The sequence below is a fragment of the Borostomias antarcticus genome, assembly GCF_949987555.1.
Source record: "Borostomias antarcticus genome assembly, chromosome: 21".
Lineage (NCBI taxonomy): Eukaryota > Metazoa > Chordata > Actinopteri > Stomiiformes > Stomiidae > Borostomias > Borostomias antarcticus.
In genome coordinates, this window is record NC_140254.1 from 14,655,236 (window position 1) to 14,665,235 (window position 10,000).

The window sequence follows — 10,000 nt, forward strand, 5'->3', positions numbered from 1 at the left end:
AGTGAACTACAATGAGTCGATGATGCGACTTTGTCATGGCGGAGCGATCGTTTCAAACACAGTAGTGCACTACGGACTACAGCAGTGCACTACTGATGCATGTGTACTCACAGGAGCGCCGGGCTCTCCACCAGGTCCAGGCTGGCCCTGCACAAACACACCAGTTAACAACATGATTGGCTGCCTTCAGATTCAAGAGAGCGTATGATAGAATACTGTGTAGATGGAATAAAGCATTGTGAATCTCATAATAAAGCCTGCATTCATATGTGTTGGACCTGCCTCAGGTCTGCATTCTAGCTGCCTACTGCTTAACTAAAATTAATAAGTCTGGGGCTAGGGGGGAGAGAGAGAGAGAGAGAGAGAGAGAGAGAGAGAGAGAGAGAGAGAGAGAGGGAGGGGGAGAGGGAGAGGGGGAGAGAGAGGGAGAGGGAGAGGGGGGGAGAGAGAGAGAGAGGGGGAAAAGAGAGAGAGGGGGGGGGAGAGGAAGAGGGGGAGAGAGAGAGAGAGGGAAAAGAGACAGAGGGAGGAGAGAGAGAGGAGAGATGGAGAGGGGGGGGAGTGAAAGAGAGAGAGAGAGATTGAGAGAGGAGAGAGGGAGAGAGAGGTGGGGGGGGGGGGTCTTGCCTTAGGTCCAGGGCTCCCGAAGGGACCCCTATCTCCCTTTGCTCCGATCAAACCCTAAAGAGAGAGAGAGAGAGGGAGGAGAGAGAGAGAGAGAGAGAGAGAGAGAGAGAGAGAGAGGGAGAGAGAGAGAGAGAGAGAGAGAGAGAGAGAGAACAAGAAAACACATCAATTATGAGCCCTCTCCTGTTGGCGGGGCTAATTTGACCTGGATTCCCTTTATTCATGATTGGGCAAAAGCTTGATTAGGGTCGACACCTGCAGGTGATTAGGAAGAAAGCAGGATTGAGATTCCAGAGGGGATTATGGATTAAATCCCAGAAGAATGTGTGTTTCTATTAACACATGACCATGAATCCTGGATGGTCCACTGGGCACTGGCTTCCAAGGCATGAAATTAAATGTGTATAATATCCAAGACTCCTTTTATTCATCACACGTAATGTTCAGGGTACAGTCACAGTGAAATGTTGCTGCCGGCTCCAAGATTATGCTACAGATTAAACTTCAGACTCTCTCTCTCTCACACACACACACACACACACACACACACACACACACACACACACACACACACACACACACACACACACACAGAGATCTGAGAGGACTTACATCAATGCCATTCTCCCCAGAAGGTCCATCGGGGCCTGGCTCACCTGAATCCCCCTTTTGTCCCTACGCAGCAGAGACATGTTAGAGACACACAAAGACTATCTCTCACACACACACACACACACACAAAGACATATATTTACAAATATATTAACAAACGTACTGGTAGACCAGGAGGGCCAGGGGGGCCTGTTTCACCCTGAAGAGAGAAAGAGAGAGAGAGAGAGAGAGAGAGAGAGAAAGGGAGAGTGAGAGAGGGGGAGAGAGAGAGAGAGGGAGAGAGGGAGAGTTGATGTAAATAAACAATAAGACCTCTTGCTTCTTGATCTGCACTGGTGTTTACAATAACTTTAACCTATAATATATATCTTCACCAGCAAAGATTAAGAAGAGAAATGTGAAATCTACTGTATATCAGATGGTTGAGACACGCCATAGGCGCAGCCACGATCACCACTTCTTTACACCTATCCAGTCTTACAACAGATCTGCTAGGACATGTCATCCACTGCAGGGGAGAGGTCGCTTGTTTTTGTGTTTGGTTTGGAATCCAGCCAGCGTAGGCTACTGCATATTGTGACTCCACCCCATGGATGTTTTAATAGAACTCCACCCTAGGAAGACTGTGATTCTGAAAGGACGTCCCCTCCCCTTTTCCCCCAGCCAATCAGATTTTACTGGAGGTCTTGAAGGGTAAAAGCGATATGGCGTACACTAGGGCGGAGCTAGGCAACCTTATTAGGCTTGGCTGCGCCTACCAAGGTGGCTCATATTGATGAAGAGGAGAGAACAGAAGATGACAAACTTTCCCAGATGGCTCTGTAGGTTGGCAGGGGGCTGGCCCAACCATCAATCACACTGACATCACACAGGCCACTAGCAGGCCTACATTGTCTTTTAGCTCGATGGAGGTGAACTAGCAACGATGGATGAACTGCAGGTTTACTTCTGCAGTCTACAGGCTGAACTAGGCCTATATCCTTTAATTGTGTATTAATACACAGCTTTGTCACACATACGGTTGCCTGTGTATTGAACCCATCATACAAATCTCAATCAATCTCACAAAAATTACAATTCCAAAGTCAAGTCAACATAGGACTAAGAGAAAAGCCGATTTGGTAATTTCCTGCTCAACTCAAGGTTGTATGCATGTGTAAACTCTCTGTGTTTTTTGAACCTGTCTCTGGTTAGACTAAGAATACCTCAAATGTATCACATTACCGCGACATTAGCTCAAACCCCTCGCAGGATGGAGCAGAAGCCTCCTTCTCAAAGCCCCTCTCTCTGCCAGGAACAGTGCCCTTTTGTGCCGTCCTGTTTTCATTCGGAGCGCCCCCTAATGGCAGTCCCGCGGTACCGCATGAGAGCGCTCCATCGGCATTTCTCAACGTACAATGACGGTCTTTGTGACAACCTGTTGGCGCCGAGCGCTGCGGCGGGCATACTTACATCCATGCCGTCGGACCCGGGGGTACCGGAGGGTCCTGCTGGACCAGGCAGGCCCTGAGGTCCGGCTGGACCTCTCTGGAAGAAATGCAAATAAAAACGGAATGTTTGAGAACGTGAATGGCCTGACTAGGTGAATGAGTTGACTAATTGCACCACTATCATGATATTTTAGGGCTTGTGATTAATTGTATCAATGCAATCAATATGAATGTTTTTGCATGTAACAGTCTATAATAATTACAATCTGCAAAATATGGTGAGATAAATATCATAAATGTCCTAATGCATCTATGAAGCAGGTGCTTTATGAACAAATTACATTTATTTCTACATGCAGTGGGTTGTAATAACCCAGTTGTAAATATGAAACTCTTTGAAAAGACAATGTAAAAGAGAATCAATATGAAAATCATGTGGTTAACTAGACAAAACCCATCAAAGGCATATAATGACCTCGCAGTCTATGTTCCACATATTACTGCATAAATCCACAAATAGACATATTTACTCTCTAAATGAATAATACACAGAAGGATTGCACACATAATTGGACTGGTTTCTTCAAGAGGCGGGGGTCCCTTTAGACATAGCAACTCGCATAATAGGCTAATGTTTGTTGACACAAAAGCCAAAAGGTAGGCTAATGATTGTTCACACAAAAGCCTGAAAGAAAAGAAAAAAGGTTGGTTAAAAAAAAAAAAGAAGGAAAAAGAAAAGAAACTAGTATTATGGAGGAGGAAGGGAGGTGTTGGTGGTTTGGGGTGAGGGGTGTGTGGGGGGGGGTGTCATGGGACTAGAGATGTTGACCAAACCCTTCCCCCCGTCGTCTGGGGAAGTAGCTTGGTTCAATTGATCAATCAGTCCCGTCCCATCATAATCCTCATCAAGACAGGAGGTACATTCCGGAAGTCTGGGATCACATTGTTCTTGGGAATTCCGTTAAAAAGATCAATCTGTTCTGTGCTGCAGTGTTTGACAGCCGGCAGCCATCAGCTGGACGGCAAGTAGTGGAGGCAGACTTCAGATCAGGCATTCTGTGTATGTTTGAATAGGGGGCTTCACAGTAAAGAGTGAATGTGTGTGTGTGTTTGTGTGTGTGTGTTGTGTGCATGAGTGTGCGCATGTAAGTGTGTGTGTGTGTGTGTGTGTGTGTGTGTGTGTGTGTGTGTGTGCGCGAGTGTGAGTGTGCACAAGCCCAACTGAATTCCATTTGTGTCATGGCCGCTCTCTTGATGTTGTCTCTTCTTGGTCACTCACTCCTTGTAGAAAAAATAAAAAATAAAAATAAAGGTTCCATGGTTCCACAGATTTCACTCTCTCTTGAAGCAGAGAAAAGGATCCATACCAGAAAACAAAATCCCCAGGTCCAATTATGTCCATTCCTCCTCGATGTGTAGAGTCATACTCCACGGGCAATACAGATGAGCCATTTATACAGAAGACTAAAAAACTGTGACTGTGTCTGATCTCTTCCGAAACAATTACACACAAACAGACACAACATCTAGATATCCAACCAGATCCAGTCTCCACATCAGCAAGCAGTCACACGCTCAAACACCATTCACATCCAAATTTTACCACTCCCAACAAAAACTACATCCAGCATTTCACCTTTTGTCACGGCGGTCTCTCCTATGGCTCTCTACAGCTGTTCCCCCACCTCCATTCCCATAGCCCCAGCTCTAGGGGACCTCTCTCCTACCTCACCCCAGGCGGAGGCACCCGGGCTCAGGCACCCGAGACCCCCGGTTCCCCCGCAACTCACCACTTGGGCCAAAGCCAGGCACAGAGTCTGCAGCAAGACCCAGCTCTTCACCAGCGTCCAGAGTCCGTCCATGATCCCTCTCTCCTCTCTCCTCTCCTCCTCGACTCAGAGTCCTCTCTTCTCTCTCTCTTTCCTCTTTTCTCGCTCCTTTTCTGCTCTCCTGGCCCTCGCTCCGGGCCGGGGGGGACAGAGCTGGAAGGGAAGGTGTCCGTAGAGGGGGGATAGGGGGGCTATGCGCACAGCCCCGAGAAAAATCCACCCAGGAGAAGAGTGTGCACAGGGACGGTCGGAGGGGAGAGATGGAATGAGAGAGAGGTGGAACCCAGCCCTACAGCCTGCCCCTGAGAACACAGGAGCTCCTGAAAGGCCCTTCACACACACAAACACACGCGCACACACACACACACACCTCAGAGCCTCTCACAGGCAAAAGGGGGCAGGGTTTAACACTGCTATTCCAGGAGTATGCAAATCCCACCCAGGTTCCCACATGCCGATTGGACGTGAAGACCTCCTGCCTCATGAATAAATATCATGTCCTGCCAGGTTCCCACAAGGCGATTGGACACAGCTGCTGCTTAGCTCTGGTTAGAGAGTGAATGGGACGTGAGTGTGAAGTCCAGCCCCCCCCCCCCCCAAAAAAAAAGCCCCCCAGTTAAGAGGGATGAGTCAGTAGAGGCAACACAGCCAATGGGTAACTAGCTATACATGATATGGCATTTCATCTCTCTCTCTCTCTCTCTCCCTGATGATGTCCTATGGCAGCCGTTCACATATTGGTGTCATGTCACACCAATTCTCAAAGAGATTTGTCTCACAGCCACAACCTCCTACACCTCCTTCACTGGGACCCCTCTATTGAAATGTATTTTCTAGCATCAAAATGACAAACAGGTACACTATTCTTTCTCCTAGGTGACAGCATACTCATAGTAGCCTACTGAGTGTAGAATTGAGCGTGCCCTCTGTTCTCTCTCCACACTTTGAAGTTCACCCTTCCAACTAGTGATACTTACACACTATCAACACTAGATGGCGATGGAGGATCATGTTTGGGCCATAGAGCAGAGCCCTCCACAACCGAGGAGGCTGGACCACAACATAACACCCACCTCCACAAAACTGCTGGGGTAAGAGGGGCTGTTTGCGTGCGCTCGTGCCTGCATTTGCGTCGACGTGACGTAGGCCTAAAGTACATTTGTGTTATGTGAAATATTTATCACTTTCAGACAGCTGATGCCTTGCTCTAATGCCTGCACTAGAATGAATCACATCTCATCCATTTGGGAGTTCTATTTTCACAGGCTCATAGAAAATACTGACGTTTTTGAACAGCACTCTAGTCTGTTTGGTTGTTTATTTTAGTACTCGGTCACCTTCGGTCTCTAAGTGAAACTTAAACAGCCTTCTCCCCTTCGCGTGACCTCACCTGTCATCCTGTCTGATTACAGCTACTAATTTATATTAATATGGCAGTCATGTCCCCTTCTTTTCTACTCCTCCCCTCTCTCTCTCTCTCTCTCTCTCTCTCTCTCTCTCTCTTTCTCCAATCTTCTAATTTCCTCTCCTTCTTTCCCTTCTCCCTTTCTCCATCTCCTTCCCTCCGTCTCACCCCGGCCTTGTCTATCCCTCCCTGCTCTCATCCCTCTCTCCTCCTCCTTTCATCTTCTCTCTCTCTCTCTCTCTCTCTCTTTCCTCCCCCTCTTCTGTGGTCGTGCCGAGGACAGAGGGCTCTGGAGGAGCTGCATCTGCGCCCCCGTCGCCATGGGCACTCTTCAATATTTAATCAAGAGCGCGTTTGTTTGAAGAGCTCAGAATATGAGTGCGAGTGTACGATTGAGACATGTGGCTGTGTGCGTGCGTGCGTGTGCGTGTGTGTGTGTGTGCGTGTGTCTTTGGGATGAAAGACTTTCTCCAGATGAAAATTGATTTACTCTCTTCCCTCTGCATTTCCATCTTTCCTTACCTCCCTCTCTCTAACACACACACACACACACACACACACACACACACACAAGCTCTCTCTCTCTCTTCTCTTGCTGTTTCTCCCACACCCTCCAGTCTAACCAGTTAGCCTGGATGTCTCCCAGTCACACAGCGGTCTTACTGCATGGAGGCCAGCCAGACACAATCACACCTCACATTCAGTTAGCTTGCTGGACTAATGACTTGGATATGCACATTCACACTGATCAAGAGTTGCATTCAGTTAAATGACACGTTCAAAAACAAATATCAATGTTATAGAATACCATTATAGTGGTGGTAAATGGGTCAATTATCCCAGAATAACAATAGGCCTGAGTTATACAGAACCCAGTGTAACTAATTACATGTAATATCAGTCACACTGTGAACTGACAGTTCCTGATTTTGTGGGATTCTTTGCAGGTGAGCTCACACTCGAAAATGCACTTTTGAAGAAGCACATTCGCTGCCTCGCACCAATCCTTTATTTACCTAGCCTATGGAAACATGAGCCGGCCAGGTGAGGCGATGACGTAGCCGGCCGACTGCCTACCCCCATTTTGTGTTTGAATGAAACGCCGGAGAAGCAAACGTTGCAGTTTCTTGGTCATTTGCATCAGAATCCTTTCGACAGTTAAGGTGTTTTGGGTTTCTCTTCGCGCTTCGATGCCCCCTTTACCCAATCTCATGGGAACGAAAGGTGCGAAGGAATTATGTTACTCTGCACCTGTGCGAGCACAATCCCCAACCCCACCCCCACCCTCTCACACACACACACACACACACACACACACACACACACACACACACACACGCGCGCGCGCTGATAGCACCGGGAGGAGGGAGGACGCGAGCTTTGGGTGGAGCAGAGAGTCGCGTGCTGCGGATAATCGGTAGGTCGTTAACGCGCGCGGTTTGTTGTTGCGGATGCAGGTCGGTCGGTGTGAGTGAGCGTGCGAAAGTGGAAATGCTGAACGGGAGCTGGCGCGCGTGAGAGACGGCGGAGCGGCTGTGAACACGGAGGAGGAGGCAGACATGGACGACTCAGAGCCCGCGGAGGACGGGCTCCTCGCGAGCTGGCGGTGGAACCGGAGCGCACGGGACCAGGCTCAGCTGAAACACAAGATTCGGGACCTGCCGGGGCTCTTGAAGCACGGGCTGCACCTGCGGAAGAAGAGCGTGAGTATGAAAACCGACAACCAGCCGCGTCCTTCCTTTCATGACGGTGATAATAATCGTCGACTGACTGTTTTGTTTTGCCGACCTCCACTGCCGCCCAGCCGATGCTGCTTCTCACTCCGGTCACGACTCAGGTGTTTGTGTTGTAGCCTACAAACTGTTACTGTCGCATCGATAGAGGCGGTGACCGATCTGGCTGAATCAGCCACCCGCCATTCACTGGTTCTCTGCGTCCGTAATGTTTTCCTACCATACAAGGACGCACACACCTGAGATGTTCATCCTCTCTCAAGAGCTCTACTGGCTCCATGATATATAGACAGAAGAGGTTGTCATGGTAGCTGTGTGTGTGTGTGTGTCTGTGTGTGTGTGTGTGTGTGTGTGTGTGTGTGTGTGTGTGTGTGTGTGTGTGCGCCATAGCGTGAAGACATCCAGGCTTTGCCTGACCGCTTCATAATATTGCCTGCAGTTCATTACTTGTTATTGGATTTGTGAGGAGGTGTGTGTGTGTGCGTGCGTGTGTGTGTCGAGGTTCTGTGCAGACAGGCTGTGTGCAGATACTGGCAAGAGGGTATGCTTGGTCTGTTGTCTACACATACACAAAACAAGCGCGCGCACACACAAGGAGGTTCCTCTGTCTGTCTCTGATAACAGAAGCCATGGGATGCAGGCCCTGTTCTAGTTTCTCAGAAGGCCTTGTAGCAGGTTCCTTGCAGAAGACCAGAGATGATATCTTGGTCCTGTGGCTTCACTAGGCCAGGGTCTGGGACTCTGGCACTTTGCTAGGCCAGGTACTGGGACTCTGGGACTTTGCTAGGCCAGTGTCTGGGACTCTGGGGCTTTGCTAGACCAGGTACTGGGACTCTGGGGCTTTGCTAGGCCAGGTACTGGGACTCTGGGACTTTGCTAGGCCAGTGTCTGGGACTCTGGGGCTTCGCTAGGCCAGGTACTGGGACTCTGGGGCTTTGCTAGGCCAGGTACTGGGACTCTGGGGCTTCGCTAGGCCAGGTACTGGGACTCTGGGGCTTTGCTAGGCCAGGTACTGGGACTCTGGGGCTTCGCTAGGCCAGGTACTGGGACTCTGGGGCTTTGCTAGGCCAGGTACTGGGACTCTGGGGCTTTGCTAGGCCAGATACTGGGACTCTGTTCACTCCAAAGGTGCAGGATGACAGCTGAGTTGACTCGCTGTTTATTTTGCATTTGTCGGGAGCATTGATTGGACCTGCCATGGTCTAGACACCCACGCGTCCGGACACAGAGCTGTATTTGTCCAGGCTCGCTGAGGGATCCAATTAATTCCTGTTAACACTCAAGTTAACAGGAGGAGGGGGGTGTGTGTGGCATGATGGATGTGTGGGGTGCTGCCGTGAAGAGAACAATAGGCTTTAGAGACATAACCCCTCCCTCGATGGCCTGTCTGCCCTTCAAACTACTTTCTTTGATTCTTGACTGTACAGACAGGTTATTATGCATGTGCCGGTGGTGTGTGTGTGTGTGAGAGAGAGAGAGAGAGAGAGAGAGAGAGAGTGTGTATGTGCGCTTGGGTGTGCTCTCTGTGCTGCGCACTCATGTGTCTGCTTTGTGAGTAAAAGTGGAGAGCGATTAAATTACAAGAGGAAGGAGAGAGATGTACAGACGGAGAGAGATAGACGGAGAGAGAGATGAAAAAGAGAGACAGAGAGATAGATGGAGAGAGAGACAGAGATGAAAAAGAGAGATAGACAGAGAGATAGATGGAGAGAGAGACAGAGAGAGACAGAGAGAGATAGATGGAGAGAGAGACAGAGAGAGATAGAGATGGAGAGAGAGACCGAGAGAGATATAGATGGAGAGCGAGAGAGACAGAGAGAGAGAGAGAGTTGATGAAAAAAGTGCTGTGACTGCTATGCTGGCCTACGCTGTCACAATGGCACCAATAAACTGTTCTGCACAGCGGCAGCACCATGGATGTAACGTAGCTTAGATCACAGCCAAAACCCAACTCTTACAAATGAATGCTGGCTGGCTAGCGGCAGCATATAAAGCCAAATCTCCAGAGACGATGCCTGCGGCATACGTGGCAGCTCAAAACAAAAACAAAACTGTCTTACCTGCTGCCTGCATCGGATAACTCTAAAAGTAACGTTAGTCTTTCTCTCTGGGTCGGTACTGATAAAGGTTTCATTGGGGCATCGTGCGCTGGTTGTGAGTAGTCTCAAGCGCTGGTTGTGAGTAGTCTCATGCGCTGGTTGTGAGTAGTCTCGAGCGCTGGTTGTGAGTAGTCTCGAGCGCTGGTTGTGAGTAGTCTCGTGCGCTGGTTGTGAGTAGTCTCGAGCGCTGGTTGTGAGTAGTCTCGTGCGCTGGTTGTGAGTAGTCTCGTGCGCTGGTTGTGAGTAGTCTCGAGCGCTGGTTGTG

General features: G+C 49.3%; 2 protein-coding genes across 2 annotated transcripts in view; one reads left to right on the forward strand and one right to left on the reverse strand.

Annotated features, from left to right (window-relative positions):
• Positions 1-4,531, reverse strand: part of col9a2 (procollagen, type IX, alpha 2) — a gene marked incomplete at both ends in the record, with an annotated part of 16,139 nt that extends 11,608 nt beyond the window's left edge. Inside the window, 6 exons of the mRNA XM_084455768.1 lie at positions 112-147; positions 628-681; positions 1,240-1,302; positions 1,403-1,438; positions 2,692-2,766; positions 4,460-4,531. Of these exons, the coding sequence (XP_084311894.1) occupies positions 112-147; positions 628-681; positions 1,240-1,302; positions 1,403-1,438; positions 2,692-2,766; positions 4,460-4,531 (336 nt within the window). The remainder of the gene's footprint in view (positions 1-111; positions 148-627; positions 682-1,239; positions 1,303-1,402; positions 1,439-2,691; positions 2,767-4,459) is intronic.
• A 2,931-nt stretch (positions 4,532-7,462) lies between these two features.
• rapgef5a (Rap guanine nucleotide exchange factor (GEF) 5a) overlaps positions 7,463-10,000 on the forward strand; it is a gene marked incomplete at both ends in the record, with an annotated part of 40,449 nt that continues 37,911 nt past the window's right edge. Inside the window, one exon of the mRNA XM_084454954.1 lies at positions 7,463-7,606. Coding sequence (XP_084311080.1) covers positions 7,463-7,606 — 144 coding nt within the window. The remainder of the gene's footprint in view (positions 7,607-10,000) is intronic.